The following is a 19,431-nucleotide window of genomic DNA, read 5'->3' as shown; positions in this document are numbered from 1 at the left end:
TATTATTTTCTTTAGCCTGCCCTCAAGTATGTGTTGTATACATTGGTTGGCTTTGTGGGTTTTGTAACCCATTATGTGCTGCCTCAAGTTAGAAAACAGCTACCATGGCACTGTTTCTCTCATCCTCTGCTAAAGACACTCGAGTATAATCAATATGAAGTTCGAAGTAAGTATTTCATTAGCACTTTTCTTTTTAATACTCTGAGGTTTTCCCTTTGCTATATTGATAGATGATTGAATTAAATGAATATCATCACGGAACATTTGGCTTGTTTTTCTTTTGCTTAAGTTTGAAGCTGTTAATGAATCTAATCTTTTGCAGGATGCATTAATTTAGCTGAAATACGAGTGTCAGTGTTACAATGCCAATTTTCCACAGAAGAAACTTACTTCTCGCCTCTCTAAATTATTCTTCACAGACTTCTCATTGATGAATCCTCTTTTGTATGTCCATTACTTCTCTTCCCTGACCCTACTCTTCCCCCTAATTAGTTTTCAGTGCCATACAAGCAATCCAGTCCTCTTTAAGGCCTCTCTACTTGAAATAGTTTTAACTTAATGCGTAGGGAGGTAGAAAGGTCTTTGTTCCTGTTTCTGTCAGAGACACTGTGTCCTACCAGAGAAGAGTGTAAAAGAGTTGACAACGTGAAAATAAATTAAAAACATTTTTAATTGCTGTTATTAGTTCAGATTTGCAATAAAGTATAAAATGATGGAAAAGAGATAGAAGGCTAATTCACTCGCCAAGCTTTTCCTTACCACTGTAAACCCTGACCTTTCTTTCCTGTTACAAGTATTCAGCTCTTGTTCATTGGCCCTATTATCTATAATATATTGTACTTCCTCAGTTTAGAGAAATAATAAATGTTCATACCTATGTCATAATTTATTGTATACCAATGATTATTAAATAAGCCAACTTTTTTCTCACACCTTTTTTTTTCAGTTAGCAAATTACTATAGAGTAAATCATTCAATTGCTTGAAGATAACTTTTTTAGAGAACTCTGAAGCCTTTGAAAGCTTCCTCAAAAAGGAAAATGACATGAAACTGCATAAGAATCTGGCCCATTTATACCATCAGGAAAATAACTCAGAATGAGATATGTTTTTAATGGTGAACTATTACTGCTTTCATATATAAATGATGACACATATCTAGTTTGTTTTAAAGACCAACACTTTTCATTAAAATAAATTATTGATCTTATTTTTTAAACCTTAGAACATTTAGTCTAAATACAAATTTTGAATCAGCATAACATTTTGACATTTATACTACTAACAGCAAAGTTGTTTTTTTTCTTGTACTGATTTTAGCAACTCAAAGAAAAAATATTATATCTTAGAGAACTTCCTAAAACCAGGTGATACTGTTTTCAGATAGCCAAAGAACCATGTTTTAAATCTTTCAGTTTATCCTAGACACTTTCCCTGATGAAATAATATTGTAGCATTGGAAAAAAATTTTTGGCAATGAAAATTGCTCTTAAGTGTGTGAATTCAAATCATATCGTATTTTTATTTTGGCTGGAAGGAGCAATCTAATGATCTTCAGTCATCTTTTTTCGATAAGTTATAAGCATAAATAAGAAAAGTTATGGTTAAAAACTGAGGTTTCAAGAATTAAAGTTTGAAACTCATCTAAATGATAAATCATGTCTAACTTGCTAATTTGTAAGTATCTGAGAGCTCACAGAAGTTGACAGTTGATTAAAGTACTGGCTTTTTAAAAACATTTTATTTGTAGTTTGGTACTAAATTTGAGTTGTAAAATTTTTCTTTCTCATCACATTGACAAACTACTTCATACGTTAGATGACATGTAGTCTTCTTGATTTATACTGCCTTGTTAGATGCAGCCACGATGATGTGGTTTGAGAAACTTCATGTGTGGCTTCTTTTTGTGGAGAAGAATATAATCTATCCATTGATTGTTCTCAATGAACTGAGCAGCAGTGCAGAGACAATTGCTAGTCCAAAGAAACTGGATACAGAGTAAGTGTAGTAGTCTTCTAATACTGTCTGACTACTGGGGGCTGTTATAAACAATGTCTTAAGTTGTTGATCAAATATTAAATAATTGTTTCCTTCATGCAAGGCACTGTGAGATTAAAAATTTAGGTGACATTTTGTCCTTGACTTCCCTTTTTTAAACATTTGTTTCTGCTGTTAGCATATTCTCTACTCCAGACATCTTATTGTCAATTGATATTTTATGAGAGGACATTTTAAAAATAAGGTTAATTTTTAATATTAGATGGCTATTTTGATGCACTGTGTATATTACACCATATAAATGGTCAGTTGCCTCCATAGTCATCTGATGAGCCTGCCTAATAGAGTAGGTACCTATTGTTGAGTCAGCATTAATGTTTTTCATTTGCTAAATGCAGTTGGTGTTAAAGTAATAGAAATATTGAGAAAATAGAAAATCAGATGTCAGAATTATAATACGATTATTTTTAAAACATGGTCCCTTATATAAAGGATGAGAATCATAATGAATAGAACTAAAAGGGAATAGTCAGATACTTTCAGGATGTGATTTACCTAGCTGTATACATCATTTTTGGATGCTTACATTTAATGTATATATTGTAGGCTTAGTAAAGTAAATGGTGAATTTTATTTTAAGTGACTGTCTCTTCTAATGTTTTCAGGCATGAGCTGATTTGTGTTTTCTTTGTGTCACAGATTAGGTGCTTTAATGATCACCATTGCTGGTTTGAAGTTGCTACGATCCTCTTTTAGCAGCCCTACATATCAGTATGTCACAGTCATCTTTACTGTGCTCTTTTTCAAATTTGACTATGAAGCTTTTTCAGAGACCATGCTGTTGGATCTCTTCTTTATGTCCATACTCTTCAACAAGGTAATTTATCACTGGAAGGAGTATCCTTCTCTATAAAAACTATCTCCCTGAGTTATATGCTATTTAGTCAGGATTTTTCTTACATTTCATTTGATTTATTATTGTTTAAGTTATCTCTCTTCAACCAGTTATTTAGGAGCACATTGGAATCCCTAAACAAAGATAGTCACTGTGATTTATAAAAGATATATTTCTTGCTATCACTGAGAAGATAGGATTAAGTTATATAAAACAATTAGAGAAACATTAATAAGTATATATTTTGAAATATATAGAATCTCTCAAAAGGTATATAGTTTTGAATAATTTTAGAAACAGAAGTGGTAATAATTGAATTGGGCTCTGTACCCCAGTGAAACAGGTAGATGCTGAGGAGATTGAGGCTAAGTGGGAGCAGTCAGAAATTAGATTGATGTGACATTTGCAGAATACTCTGAACTTTACAGGCTGCTGCTAAAATTCATTATCCACCCATAAGATAGATGTTCTTAGGCCTTTTACAAATTAGATGGTAAAACCTTGGTCCTCTGCCTCCTAACCCAAGAATCATTTTGCTGAATCACACTACCTTTCTCAATGAAATAGGCTATACAGTCAGATTATTTGTCAGTGAAATAGTGATTAAATTTCATGTTAACACTGACCACATCCAAAGGACTTTGACATATATTATCCTATTTGATAGGTAACAGAGAGCTGAAGCAAATGAACAGCTGCAAAACAATGAAATTCCAATTTTAGGGAAGTTAGCCTGGTCAGCCACATTTGGCTTCAGTTGGGGAAGAGAGAACCTAAAGGTACAGAGAACAGCTTAAGCGATAATGACAGTAATTCAGATGTGATAGTAGTCTGATCTAGGATGGGGAACAGTAAAAATGGAAAGCCGTTTCATTGATAGTCAATTTCAATTTTTGTGATAAATAGCTTTAAAATATTTCAGTATTATATCTGTTCAGTCACTAATTTGCATTTTTATCATTTATTTCCTCTTCTAGTGAGTATGGTTATTAACCAAAGGAGGAAGCCAGAAAGTTAATCAGAGAATTGTATAAAGAAGCATGTGGTTTCTCACAAACTCAAATATTTAGATTGAAAATTGTATTTCATCTTATACTGGTTGGAAAAAAGTGAAAGTTGCAGTAAAATATAAAGTAAATAATCTTTGAAATATAGTTGCTACACTTAACTGCATTAGTTTGGATTTTCTTAATACTTTTATTGTTAAATATATTTTTTAAAACAAAAAACTGTTTTAGAACTGTTCTAGATGCTTAAGCTACACCAATGAACAAAACAGAGAAAGCTGTCCCTTTGAGTTTGTATTCGAATTGGTCAGTAGATAGAATTTAACAGTGACAATCGGTAGTATTCAAGGGATTTCTTCAGATATATTTTTTACTTTAAGATATCATTGTAAGGTATATCATGGATTTAATAACCTTTTAAGAAAAATTACATGTATAAAAAAATCCCTTTACCTACCAACCGTTACATATTGTTACATATTGTTCTTTTCTTTAATATTTCAGTTAAAATTGAAGTACAGTTTGTTTCACACTTAGAATCTGAAGAAGTTTCTGAGTCATTGCTTTTAAGTCATTGTAATGGCATCATGATGATATATACACGCTGCTTTTACTTACCATGATCCTGATTACATTAGTGCCGAGCACTGCATAATTTTGAGTCATGGCAAAAATAATTTTGAATCATGGCAAAAATACTGCAGTTCATCTACATTTTTTAATTGGTTGGAGTTGTGATTTCTTTTTTTAAATTGGAAGTTAAGTAAGTTCATTTGTAAATCAGTTAAAGTATTTTAAAGGATGAGGGGATTGTTGCCTAATCATGCAGAGGCAGTCTTGGACAAGTACAGCAACTCTGATTCAGCATTGAAAAACTGTTCAACTGTAACATATCCAACCTTAAATAAAATTAAAATGTGTATCCTGTTTCCACTGATAGCAATTAAGGTTACGAACAGATGCCTAGCATACACAACTAAATTTTTATGGAAACAGGCGGTGACAACTGTATTACAGCTGCTGTTTTCACATTCCTTTTGACATTACATTTAAAACATACTCAGTTCCCATAGCAGTAAAATTTGCAGAAAATGTGTCTTAGAATAAAATAAATATATGTATTCTTTAGCTTTGCAAACATCTTGATTTTTTTTTTCAAGAACAATTATTTGCTTCCTACCTTACTTTGTTTTGCTGTAGTAGCATAATATGGCCAGTAGAGGGCATAGAATTTTTTTTTTTTTTTTTTTAAACAGATGAAACATAAATCCATATATAGCTACCTATCTTTACTTAGAAAGTGTCTTTACTCAGAAATAAGCATTTAGGCAGTTGATATATCTTTTCCTAGTATGCAAATGGCAAATAATTTCAATGCCATTTCCCTATTAGGAGGAAAATACATTTTACAGGTTTTTCATTTTCTAATTCAAATATCTGATAAGTTGTTTTTTTTTTTTTACTGACAGCTATTCTTTTCCTCCTGCAGCTTTGGGAACTCCTTTATAAATTGCAGTTCGTGTATACCTATATTGCCCCGTGGCAGATCACATGGGGTTCTGCTTTCCATGCCTTTGCTCAGCCTTTTGCAGTTCCTCGTATCCTTCTAATTAAAGTTTAATAAGAATGGGCAGTCATATTCTTGACAAGAACGTTGGTTTATAGGCGTAATCTTTCACAGGCATAGATAAAGTTTACTGTGTAATAAATTGTCAAAAATTCATAATCTTGGCCGGGCGCAGTGGCTCACGCCTGTAATCCCAGCACTTTGGGAGGCCGAGGCAGGTGGATCACCTGAGGTTGGGAGTTTGAGACCAGCCTGACCAACATGGACAAACCCCGTCTCCACTGAAAATACTAAATTAGCCGGGTGTGGTGACACATGCCTGTAATCCCAGCTACTTGGGAGGCTGAGGCAGGAGAATCTCTTGAACCCAGGAGGTGGAGGTTGCGTTGAGCCAAGATCGCGCCATTGCACTCCAGCCTGGGCAACAAGAGTGAAACTCTGTCTCAAAAAAAAAAAAAATCATAACCTTTTATATCCACACCTATACTGTTGATTGTTTAACTTGTATTAACATCTGTGGTCCACAGATCATCTGAACGTAAGAAAAGTATTCAGGTTTTGTAAAAAAGTAATGCTGATTTAAAATCTTACATTTGCATATGTGAATATTAAAGTCCAGGAATCTTTAATACATAAAAGAAATGTTTAGCATTATTTTTAATAAATGAAGGTACAAAACATTTTTTCATAATGTGATATGAAACTGATAGAATTAAACTTCTGTAAAAAATTTTCTACTCCCACTATTTCTTAGTATTTTCTAAATAGTAGTAAGGGTGTAAGGGTTAGTAACCGCATTGATATGGAAAGACAGACTTGTGATATCTGCAAGCTTTAGTTTTAACCTTGTGGAAAATTGAACTCTAACATCTCTTCCCAAGATTAATATATGAACTTCTACCAAATACGTATTAACAAATATTGATTTGGCTCCTTTGAAAACATCATACCAAGTTGAACTTTCTGTACGTCTTTCTGTTGGTGACCCCTTAATGGCTGCCCAGTGATACCTTCTTTTGTATTCTTCTGGTGACCCTCAGTTCTCTAATTGATGTAATCTAAATGTATCTGCTAGGTTTTTGTGAGGTGTTTTTGGCATCTGTGCTCAGATGAATTTCAGTGTCCTTAACTAGTTTTCCCATAGATTCAGCCATGCTGTTTATTCAGGCTGCTGTCTCGGCCTTCTTCTCTACTCCACTGAACCCCTTTCTGGGAAGTGCAATATTCATCACTTCATATGTCCGACCTGTGAAATTCTGGGAGAGAGACTATAAGTGAGTAAAGTAAAACACTTGAAAGACAATTTTTATCTTTTCTGCTAGGAAAAACTATTGACAGCATTATTATTAGAATTTATGGTTCGTAATTTATTGTGTTGAAATATTTGTTTTTGCTAAAACTTTATAAATATTTTTAAAATTTGAAAAGTATATAAAAAAAGAGGCCAGAGGAAATTACTTTTTATTTTTTATTTTTCTTGTCTTTTTTTTTTAAACAGGATCTCATTCTGTTGCCCAGGCTGGAGTGCAGTGGTGCGTCTCGGCTCACTACAACCTCCGCCTCCTGGGCGCTCAAGTGATCCTCCTGCCTCAGCCTCCCGAATAGCAGGGACTAGAGGCTTGAGCCACCACGCCAGCTAATTTTGGTATTTTTTGTAGAGACGGAGTTTTGCCGTATTGCCTATACTGCTCTCGAACTCCTGAGCTCAAGCGACCCACCTGCCTCAGCCTCCCAGAGTGTTAGGATTACAAGCTTCAGCCACTGTGCTCAACCATTTTTTTCTACTTAGAAGATATTTTTAAACATTGTTCTGATTGAATATGTTCATTTTTATATTTTTTTCTTTCAGTGATATTAGAATTATTTCACATTAATAATACTCTGCAACTTTATGCTATATGATATCATTATAACAGTCATCATAATGAGTTATAGTTTTTTTAGAAATACCCAGCTATTTCTAAAGCTAAATTTTTATAGGTTATTTCTGCTATTTTCAGAAGATAAGTTTTTAATGACCATCTTTATGCATGAATTATTTTCTCCGTTTAGGCTTAGTTCCTTGGGCTAGCTATTTAATCTAAAGCTTAGTAACTATGTTTGTATGTAATCTCTCCAAATTTCATTTTATTTCAGAAAACATTCCTAAAAGGGAATGCTTTTAGGAGTTACGAGTTATGGAGTATAAACATTTTAAAGGCTTTTAATATATATTAACACATTGGTTTAGAAAGAGCTTGTACTAATTCCTAATTCTATTGACCATCTCCATGACTGTCTTTCTCTCTATACTTTCACAAATTGGCATATTTAATAGGTGAAAATTGTAATCTCACCTTTTAAACAGTGGACTAGTTTGTAGGTTTGAAACTAAATCTCTGGTCCTTTATCTAAAACCACACATGGTATTTCCCATTTTGGTGAATTTCTGTGTTGTTTATTATTATTCTTCTGGACCAGTTAGCCCAAAGTAATGTTCAATGGCTGCAGTTCTTAACTTTTTGGATTTAGAACCCCTTTATACTCTTTTTTTTTCTTTTCTTTTTATTTTTTTGAGACAGAGTTTTGCCCTTGTCATCCAGGCTGGAATGCAATGGCACAATCGCGACTCACTGCAACCTCCGCCTCCCAGGTTCAAGCAATTCTCCTGCCTCAGCCTCCCGAGTAGCTGGGATTACAGGCACCCACCAGCATGCCTGGCTAGTTTTTATATTTTTGGTAGAGATGGGTTTCACCGTGTTGACCAGGCTGGTCTTGAACTCCTGAGCTCAGGTGATCCACCCGCTTCGGCCTCCCAAAGTGCTGGGATTACAGGTGTGAGCCACTGTGCCTGGTCTTACGCTCTTAAAAGTTATTGGAAACACTAGAGTTTTAAAAATATGGATTTTATCTACTAATATTTACTAGAGTGGGAAGAAAAACTCAAAAATTTCAACTGTTTACTTATTAACTAATTTAAAAATAACAATGATGTATCTATTGTATATTTGTGTAAATAACATTTTAAAGTTATGAATAACTATATTTACACTCCCCCCAAAAATTAGCGAGAAGAGTGGCATTGTTATATAGTTTTGCAAATCTCTTAATGTCCGGCATATTAAAAGACAGCTGGATTCTCGTGTCTACCTATACATTCAATCATCTGCAGTATATTGTTTTGATTGAAGTATCTGAAGAAAAAAAATTCAGCTTCACACTCACCGTGTTGGCCAGGCTGGTCTGGAACTCCTGACCTGAAGTGATCCACCTGCCTTGGCCTCCCAAAGTCCTGGGATTACAGGCATGAGTCACCTTGCCCAGGCAAAAAAGAAGTATTCTAATAGCCTTTTAAGACAATCCTGGATATTTTTATTTGATCTTTCACTGAAACCCAAGAAACGGGAACTTCTTAAAAGCTACTTGCAATATGGAATCTAAAACCATATCTGTGAACTTTTGGAACTATATTACATCAAAATCCACTCATCTGTCTTATACCCTGAATAGATCTTTTACCCATGCATAATTTTGTAACATTTTGTATTGGTCATTTGGAAAATACTACTTCACTGAGTAATGTAGATTTTCTAAATGTTGATACATTTTATTATGTAGTGATGTTTAAAATATGTTCATTGGTATCACCACCAATCAGAAAGAAATTTTAATTATTGGGAAGCTGTCAAGCTTATGGTGGTAGATAGGAGTTTCCCAAATTTTAATTTTTGTTTGAAAATTCGGATTTTTATTATTGTCAACAGGTATTGCTGGTTGTTTTCCTTGAAATAACAGGCTCACTTTCTTTATTTTTGGGAAATATCTGTCAAATGACCACATCTAAATAATCTCATAATTTTTCCATCAGGGTTAAGTAAAAATGGTGTTCCAAGAAAAAAACACAGCTAGTTCAGCTCGGAGTTCAAGCAGTTGCACAAATGCTTCCCCTCATGACAGCCATTGTACTTCAGAAGGCAGCAGAAGTGCTTCATATATATTTTCTCATTTTGCCATACAGAGTATTAAAAAGGCCTGTACTTTGAGTTGAGATTTAATAAGGTTGATACTTTTTATTGCTTCCTTAGGGACATTTTTATGTGAAACTTGGATTTTTTGTTTGCTTTATTGTGCAAGTGTGGCAGCGAAGGGTAGAACAGTTGGGTGCTGCTGCCTTGATTCATGCCCAGGCACCGCAGTCTTACCCACCATTGCTTTAGTACCACCAGTGCAGTTGTCAACACAATGTAAAAAGCAAATAACAGCTCAGTGTTAACTTTGAAAATAGTTTTGATCTGGAAAACTGCCCAAAAGAGCCTTAGGTTCTATGGACCACATTTTGGGAACTACTGTTCCAAAGAACATTGCATCACTGAGCATTAATAGATTATACCTTCCTTTGGCAAAGAATGTTCTAACCTCTTTGAATTTTTAAGAACCATGTACAGTATACATTTTTTTTATCCTGGTCAGCTTTTTTCTCACAGTGCGTGCATAGATATCTTTCCATACACTGTACAGTAAAAAAAAATCTGCTGTGTTTGTGTGTGGTGAAGGGGGGAGAATTTTAATTCCTAAAAGTGTGCTAATAAGGCGTTTTATCGTTATACTAATCACAGGTTTTTTCCAGAGATTTTCATAAAGTGGCAACCTTTATTTTATACATTTCCTATAGTTTCTCCCTCACTCTTAATTGTTAAATATTTTTTAATGTAAAGAAAGTTACTAAAAATGTTTTATTTTCTTTAGCACAAAACGAGTGGATCATTCAAATACCAGACTGGCTTCCCAGCTTGATAGAAATCCAGGTAATAGCTCTATTTGTGAATAAGGAAGCAAGTCTAAGGATTTGTTTTTTATATATATATATGTTTATATTCACTCCTAACTTGTTGGGAATCCTCTATGAATCCCAAATATTCACTTTTAAAAACTAAATATTTGTTTTACTTTTGCAAAATATATATGAATTACGGTATCTACAATTTATATATCCATCGTTTATAAAATGCATCTTAAGAAAGCTTATAAGAATGAAAAATTCCATTCAAAGATAGTTCTTACATAGGTTAAAATGTAGAAAAATGGTTAAAATAAAACTGGTCAGATGTTTTCAAGGGTCTGCAGTCAGACTGACACATGTTTTATTAGTATGTTTCCTTCCACCCTTCCCTCAATGTTTAGGTCAATATTAATTTAATTTGATTCAGTTTATTGTGTACAGAGATGTCATCAAGTGGGGGCATATGCCAGTCAGGATAGAGCTTTAGTGGGTGACACATTGCTGGTGTTACCATTATCTAAAGAATGGTTCTTAGTTTTGTCATTTGGGAAACATCATTTATTGGCCCACTCTAGTAATCTGTCACAGAGAATGAGAGATTAGCATATCAACCAGAACCTCAGTGTATTAATTTACTAAAATGAATATTACTCCCAAATACACTGGAATATTTGTGTCCATTTGACTCATAAATTCCCTCAAATCTGATTAATTCTCAGTGATAACATTGGACTAAGGAGAACTAGTTATTTGATACTAATGACCATCATCATCATGTTCTGGTAGAGAAAATAAGCATTTCAGCTCTAGTATGTGCTTGTAAGGGGCTAGTTTATCTTGCTGATGACACCATTCTGCATAACCAAAGGCCATGCCCTGAATCACTGTATACATTTTTGTGTTGTGTTGACATAGAATTGATACAGCCATTGTGTTGACATTAGAATTTGGAGTTTCCTTTCATTATTTTATTCAGTTAGACTAGGTTTAAAATAATTATTACACTTTGAATATCTTACCGTTCTGCAATACTATACTTGGGGCATGCATTTACAGATTATTGCTTTGCATGAGTTACTTCTAGAGATGGTCATATAATCTATTGAGTGATGTTTATTTTAATTCCTTCCCTCCCTCCCTCCCTCCCTCCCTCCCTCCCTCCCTCCCTCCCTCCCTCCCTCCCTCCTTCCTTCCTTCCTTCCTTCCTTCCTTCCTTCCTTCCTTCCTTCCTTCCTTCCTTCCTTCCTTTCTCTCTTTTTCTTTCTCTTTCTTTCTCTTTTCTCTCTTCTCTTCTCTTCTCTTTTCTTTTTTTTTGACAGAGTCTCACTCTGTCACCCAGGCTGGAGTGCAGTGGCACAGTCACGGCTCACTGCAACCTCCACCTCCTGAGTTCAAGCGATTCTCCAGCCTCAGCCTCCCAAGTAACTGGGATTACAGGCGTGCACCATGATGCCCAGCTAATTTTTATATTTTTAATAGTGACAGGGTTTCGCCATGTTGGCCAGGTTAGTCTCCTGGCCTGAAGTGATCTGCCCACCTCAGCCTCCCAAAGTGCTGAGATTCCAGGCATGAGCCACCATGCCCAGCCTATCTTAATGTTTTTTTTTAAGGTTCTCTGTTGCTGTATACAGTTTATTTCTGCTTAATATTAGCCATCTCAATATGGCTAATATTGACTAACCAACTTCTTTTCGATTGTCTTATTTGTTCAAATCTTGTATTATGTTTTATTTGTTCAAATCTTATATTATTTTATCTGCTTCCTTTACTAAATAGTCTTTTTGTTCTTCTTCTGAATTCTTTTATTTTTCTCATTTCTCTTGCATGGTTTTAATTATAAGGCATATTTGATTGAATAATTGCTAACTGTTGAAGAGGTCGAAAAGTCCTTAGATTGCGTCAAGTCAGATTCTCACATTTTGTGAATAAGAACCGTAGATTCTGGGAGGTTATGTGACTTCTAAATCTAAATTCATTTTCCTGTGTTTTACTTATGTAGAAACTGTAAGGGTATGAATGTTATTTTCCTTGTCAAATAAATATAACCCTGTGCGAGAAGTTTTTAATATTTTTAACAGTCTTGTTTGTCAAGAGGACTTAAGGTGAAATTTAACTTTTTTTTAAAATCCCTTTTTATAGGATCAGATGACAACAATCTGAATTCCATCTTTTATGAGCATTTAACTAGATCCCTACAACACAGCCTGTGTGGTGATTTGCTACTAGGACGATGGGGAAACTACAGTACAGGGGACTGTTTCATCCTTGCCTCTGACTATCTCAATGCATTAGTACACCTTATAGAGATAGGCAATGGTCTGGTCACTTTTCAGCTGCGGGGACTTGAATTCAGAGGTAAGACATTCATTCACCTTTTATTTCTGTAGCATACTCCTGTGGTACCTTACTTTTACATGTTTCTATCTCAAACCAGAAGTTGTCATAGAATTAGATATTTGGGATTGTGGGTGAGAAAAGTTGTTAAAGAGTAAGTATTAGATTTTTTCACCCACATTGCATATTCCAAGAATCATATTTGCAGTATGGCTTTATATATAAAGGTAGTAGTGTTACTGTGTAATTGATTTGTTTTCCTGGATATGTTGAATTTCTGTTGTTCTGTGCTTGGTTTCTTGCTGGTCCCTTTTGTGACCAGTTGCATAAATTTGTTAGACGGCTAGCAGCATGGAATGCTGAATTTTTGTGTGAGGCAGAATAGTTAACTGAGTTACGTTCTTATAGACACCATGCTTTTGTCTTCAACAATTTTTTTAAATTGAGGTGAAATTCACATAAAATTAATGTTTAGAGCGAAGAAATCACAGGAGCATTTAGTACATTCACAGTGTTGGGCAGCCACCACCTCTGTCTCATTCCGAAGCATTTTCATCACTCCAAAATAAAACGCTGTACCCATTAAGTAGTTACTGGCCATTTTCCTTTCGATCAGCCCTCTGCAGTTTTATGTACTGATAAAGTTATTTCTTTACAGAAAATCATGCATTCAGAAACATCAACTTGATACTATCAATTCCTGTAAAACTGAATAACATGTAAGCACGAGTAGAAACTGGTTTCATAGGATGTTTCAAGTCCTGTTACTGAATATCTTTCCAGTGAAGGAAACATTTTGACTTAAGAGTTTTCAGAGAGTTTTTCATCTATTCGAAGTGCTTTGGAGCATTTTTAGTCTGGAATAGAAACAAGAAAGCATTTGATTAGAAAGAGGACGAAGCCAGATCTATAACCCCACAGCTTAATTTTCATCCTAGTGTTGCATGAGAAGGCTTGCACCTTAGCTATGGAGTGTCTATGTTAGTGGAGCAAGTACTAGTCTAGAAGTTACATTGTTGGCTAGAAATAAATCTTTAGCTATGCAGCACTCAATGGAGTAAATGTTGATGTTTACTTGTGATCTGTTTATAATCCATTCATATTCTCTCATCCTTGAAAATATCCTGTTCTTGTCTTATGAATATTTGTTTCTGCCTCTCCCATCAGAAGCCTAGGACCTTCCAGAGTCTTAACCCCAGGCTGTTCAAACCTAATCCAACTAGGCTCGTCCAAAAGTTAGCATACCTTTACGTAACACCATTCCTACTACTGCTGTGACTTTTAGCCTCCTTTTTAAGTTTTGGCACCTGAAGACTTCATCCTTATTTTTAAATTTTAATTTAATTTTTAAAACAAATGTGTTGGGAGGCTGTTTTATCTAACATTTCTACATATGTGAAATGGAAGGGGAGTGTTCTTCTTACCGTCTACTCACTTCATCATATTGATCAGTAGTTCTCCAAATCAGAAAAGTTATCCAGATTTTCAGTCTCTGGTATTGAGTAGATTCAGATAAACTTTTGGATAAATCTTTTGCTATGTAAATGCTAATTATTTGCCAATCGAAACTCAAATTTGAAAATACAGCAACCCTGACTATTAGAAATCCTATAGATTTGGGTAACAAGGGATACCTTTAATTCTTGACTCAGACATGAGCATTTATTTTCTTTAAGAGACAGGTGTCTTGCTCTGTCACCCAGGCTGGAATGCAGTGTCATGATCACAGCTCACTACATCCTCAAACTCCTGGGCTCAAGGAGTTGCCTCTTGCCTCAACCTCCTGAGCAGTTGGGACTACAGGTGCACATCACCACTCCTGGCTAATTTTTTTTTAATTTTAATTTTTGTAGAGATGGGAGTCTCACCATCTTGCCAAGACTGGTCTTGAACTCCTGAGCTCGAGTGACCCTCCCGCCTTGACCTCCCAAAGTACTGAGATTGTAGGTGCGAGCCACCACACCCAGCCGGGATTTTTTTAAAGACACATTTGATCATGGCATTCCTGTACCTAAAATTTTCCAGTGACTTCTCATTGCATTTAAGATAGAATTCAAATGCCCGAACACATCATATAGTACTCTGTGATCTGGCCTCTGCCACTTTCTCCATCCTCACTTTACAGCACTATCCATACTCACTGTAGCCACACTGGCCTTCTTGCAGTTTCTTAGATGTGCTAAATTCTTTACTAAGGACTCCTTATTGCCCTTCATTTTGCCAGAAAGTACCAGCCATCTCTCTTCCTCCCCTAATCCTCTGTCTGGCTAATTCCTTTGCCTGAATGTCGCTTTCTCAGAGAAGCCTTCTCTAGCCACCTATCGTATGTGATTATCTCATTTTACCATGTTTTTATTGTTAGATTCTTACACAGTCATGGGCTGCAGCAATGGACTGCATATATCAATCACAGTGGTCCCTTAAGATTATAATGGAGCTGAAAAATTCCTGTTAGTGACATCATAGCCATTCTGTCCTATCACAAAGCATTACTTGTGTTTATGATGATGCTGGTATAAACAAAACTGTGCTACCAGTCATGTAAAAATCTAGCACATACAATTATGTATACTACATAATACTAGGTAATGATAATAAACAACTATGCGTTTACTATATTATACTATACTTTTTATGGTTAGAATGTCCTCCTTGTACTTACAAAAAAAAAGTTTACTTTAGAACAGTATGTCTTGTTATGCCAGTGGCAGAGTCATACATCTCACGTTTACTGTGTCTCTTTATTGCATCATTTTCTCTGTATTTGATTTGATCTTGTGTCATTTTGTTTTATGGCCCCTACATATACAAAATTCACAGCTAATGTTGCCGGGAAGAGGCCACATCGAGTAGATTGACCAGGAAGCTAAATTAAAAGTGGTTAAGGACTATGAAGGTGGCAAATCAGCAGTGGTTATTGCCAGGTAATTGTGTCCCATTCCACCATAGCTGTGATCTTGAAGAACAAGAGCAAAGTGACAGAAGCCATTAAAGGATCTGCTTCATTGAAGACAAAAAGATGAACAAAAATTTGAAAAGGGCCTAAATCATATATGGAAAAACTACTGAAGACCAGACACAGAAGCATATTATACCTCTCAGCATCACGACAATCACAGACAAAACAAAAAATCTGTTCGCGATATTGAAAGAAAAGGTTGAACACAACTACAGTGTTGAATTTTCTGCTAGCTCTGGGTGATTTTATTCAAGAATTGTTATTTATTGCATAATGTGAAAGCTGGTGAGTGGTGAGTCTGTAAATGCTGATGTGAAAGCAGCCGAAGAATTTTTGGAAACTCTAGATAAGCTGATTGTGAGGAAAATTACTTCACAGGGCAAATCATCAGTATAGATGAAAGCTTGCTATTCTGAAAACATACTGGAAAGGACTTTCATCCGTAAAGAGGCCAAGTCAATGCCAGCTTTCAAGTCATTAAGGACAGGATAACAGTCTTGCATGGGAGAAATGTTGCAGGTTACAGATGGATGCCCTTCATGATCTGGCCCTGTGAGAACCCCAGGGCCTTCAAGCTTATCACTAAGCACACACTGCCAGTGTATTGCAGGAGCAATAAGAAGTCTTGAATGACCCAGCTTTTCTTACTAGATGCCCTCCTGAATTGCTCTGCCAGCACAATGGAGAAGTACTGTTTGGAGAATAACATACCATTTAAGATTGTGCCTGTTCACCAGGAGAACATATCCCACACCTGGCCGGGAGGGTCCCACGCCCACGAAGCCTCCCTCACTGCTAACACAGCAGTCTGCTGCGATCTATCCGCAAGGCAGCAGCGAGGCTGGGGGAGGGGCGCCCGCCATTGCTGAGGCTTAAGTAGGTAAACAAAGCCGCTGGGAAGCTCGAACTGGGTGGAGCTCACAGCAGCTCAAGGAAGCCTGCCTGTCTCTGTAGTCTCCACCTCTGGGGACAGCGCACAGCTGAAGACCAACAGGGGAAGTAGCGGGAGCCGGTGCAGACGCGAACGACTCTGTCTGACAGCTTTGGGGAGAGCCGTGGATCTCCCAACGCGGAGGTTGAGATCTGAGAACGGACAGACTGCCTGCTCAGGTGTGTCCCTGACCCCTGAGTAGCCTAGCTGGGAGAAATCCCCCACTAGGGGCAGTCTGACACCCCACACCTCACAGGGTGGAGTACACCCCTGAGAGGAAACTTCCAAAGGAAGAATCAGACAGGTACACTCGCTGTTCAGCAATATTCTATCTTCGGCAACCTCTGCTGCTGATACCCAGGCAAACAGGGTCTGGAGTGGACCTCAAGCAGTCTCCAACAGACCAACAGACAGTCCTTCTGACTGTCAGAAGGAAAGCTATCAAACAGGAAGGACACCTATACCAAAACCCCATCAGTACGTCACCACCATCAAAGACCAGAGACAGATAAAACCACAAAGATGGGGAAGAAGCAGGGCAGAAAAGCTGGAAATTCAAAAAATAAGAGTGCATCTCCCCCTGCAAAGGAGCGCAGCCCATCGCCAGCAACGGATCAAAGCTGGTCAGAGAATGACTTGGACGAGAGGAGAGAAGAAGGCTTCAGTCCATCAAACTTATCAGAGCTAAAGGAGGAATTACGTACCCAGCGCAAAGAAACTAAAAATCTTGAAAAAAGAGTGGAAGAATTGACAGCTAGACTAATTAATGCAGAGAAGATCATAAACGAAATGACAGAGATGAAAACCATGACACGAGAAATACGTGACAAATGCACAAGCTTCAGTAACCAACTCGATCAACTGGAAGAAAGAGTATCAGCGATTGAAGATCAAATGAATGAAATGAAGCGAGAAGAGAAACCAAAAGAAAAAAGAAGAAAAAGAAATGAACAAAGCCTGCAAGAAGTATGGGATTACGTAAAAAGACCAAATCTACGTCTGATTGGGGTGCCTGAAAGTGAGGGGGAAAATGGAACCAAGTTGGAAAACACTCTTCAGGATATCATCCAGGAGAACTTCCCCAACCTAGTAGGGCAGGCCAACATTCAAATTCAGGAAATACAGAGAACGCCACAAAGATACTCCTCCAGAAGAGCAACTCCAAGACACATAATTGCCAGATTCACCAAAGTTGAAATGAAGGAAAAAATCTTAAGGGCAGCCAGAGAGAAAGGTCGGGTTACCCACAAAGGGAAGCCCATCAGACTAACAGCAGATCTCTCGGCAGAAACTCTACAAGCCAGAAGAGAGTGGGGGCCAATATTCAACGTTCTTAAAGAAAAGAATTTTCAACCCAGAATTTCATATCCAGCCAAACTAAGTTTCATAAGTGAAGGAGAAATAAAATCCTTTACAGATAAGCAAATGCTTAGAGATTTTGTCACCACCAGGCCTGCCTTACAAGAGACCCTGAAGGAAGCCCTAAACATGGAAAGGAACAACCGGTACCAGCCATCGCAAAAACATGCCAAAATGTAAACACCATCGAGGCTAGGAAGAAACTGCATCAACTAACGAGCAAAATAACCAGTTAATATCATAATGGCAGGATCAAGTTCACACATAACAATATTAACCTTAAATGTTAATGGACTAAATGCTCCAATTAAAAGACACAGACTGGCAAACTGGATAAAGAGTCAAGACCCATCAGTCTGCTGTATTCAGGAGACCCATCTCACATGCAGAGACATCCATAGGCTCAAAATAAAGGGATGGAGGAAGATCTACCAAGCAAATGGAGAACAAAAAAAAAGCAGGGGTTGCAATCCTTGTCTCTGATAAAACAGACTTTAAACCATCAAAGATCAAAAGAGACAAAGAAGGCCATTACATAATGGTAAAGGGATCAATTCAACAGGAAGAGCTAACTATCCTAAATATATATGCACCCAATACAGGAGCACCAAGATTCATAAAGCAAGTCCTTAGAGACTTACAAAGAGACTTAGACTCCCATACAATAATAATGGGAGACTTCAACACTCCACTGTCAACATTAGACAGATCAACGAGACAGAAAGTTAACAAGGATATCCAGGAATTGAACTTATCTCTGCACCAAGCGGACCTAATAGACATCTATAGAACTCTCCACCCCAAATCAACAGAATATACATTCTTCTCAGCACCACATCGCACTTATTCCAAAATTGACCACATAATTGGAAGTAAAGCACTCCTCAGCAAATGTAAAAGAACAGAAATTATAACAAACTGTCTCTCAGACCACAGTGCAATCAAACTAGAACTCAGGACTAAGAAACTCAATCAAAACCGCTCAACTACATGGAAACTGAACAACCTGCTCCTGAATGACTACTGGGTACATAACGAAATGAAAGTGGAAATAAAGATGTTCTTTGAAACCAATGAGAACAAAGATACAACATACCAGAATCTCTGGGACACATTTAAAGCAGTGTGTAGAGGGAAATTTATAGCACTAAATGCCCACAAGAGAAAGCAGGAAAGATCTAAAATTGACACTCTAACATCACAATTAAAAGAACTAGAGAGGCAAGAGCAAACACATTCAAGAGCTAGCAGAAGGCAAGAAATAACTAAGATCAGAGCCGAACTGAAGGAGATAAGAGACACAAAAAACCCTCCAAAAAATCAATGAATCCAGGAGTTGGTTTTTTGAAAAAATCAACAAAATTGACAGACCGCTAGCAAGACTAATAAAGAATAAAAGAGAGAGGAATCGAATAGACGCAATAAAAAATGATAAAGGGGATATCACCACTGACCCCACAGAAATACAAACTACCATCAGAGAATACTATAAACGCCTCTACGCAAATCAACTAGAAAATCTAGAAGAAATGGATAATTTCCTGGACACTTACACTCTCCCAAGACTAAACCAGGAAGAAGTTGAATCCCTGAATAGACCAATAGCAGGCTCTGAAATTGAGG

The 19,431-nt window shown here is 36.6% G+C and overlaps 1 protein-coding gene across 9 annotated transcripts in view; it reads left to right on the top strand.

Annotated features, from left to right (window-relative positions):
* The window catches only part of PCNX1 (pecanex 1), a 223,015-nt gene that overhangs the window by 144,484 nt on the left and 59,100 nt on the right, over positions 1-19,431 (top strand). For all 9 annotated transcript variants that reach the window (XM_030930409.1, XM_010360621.2, XM_010360624.2 and 6 more), the window contains 7 exons: positions 16-166; positions 1,856-1,997; positions 2,697-2,874; positions 5,389-5,497; positions 6,611-6,740; positions 10,192-10,250; positions 12,365-12,580. In XM_030930409.1, the coding sequence (XP_030786269.1) occupies positions 16-166; positions 1,856-1,997; positions 2,697-2,874; positions 5,389-5,497; positions 6,611-6,740; positions 10,192-10,250; positions 12,365-12,580 (985 nt within the window). The remainder of the gene's footprint in view (positions 1-15; positions 167-1,855; positions 1,998-2,696; positions 2,875-5,388; positions 5,498-6,610; positions 6,741-10,191; positions 10,251-12,364; positions 12,581-19,431) is intronic.

Source organism: Rhinopithecus roxellana, chromosome 5 (genome assembly GCF_007565055.1).
Source record: "Rhinopithecus roxellana isolate Shanxi Qingling chromosome 5, ASM756505v1, whole genome shotgun sequence".
NCBI classification, from domain to species: Eukaryota; Metazoa; Chordata; class Mammalia; order Primates; family Cercopithecidae; genus Rhinopithecus; species Rhinopithecus roxellana.
The sequence above is the reverse complement of the archived record's forward strand: the minus strand, read 5'-3'. Positions and strand labels throughout refer to the sequence as shown.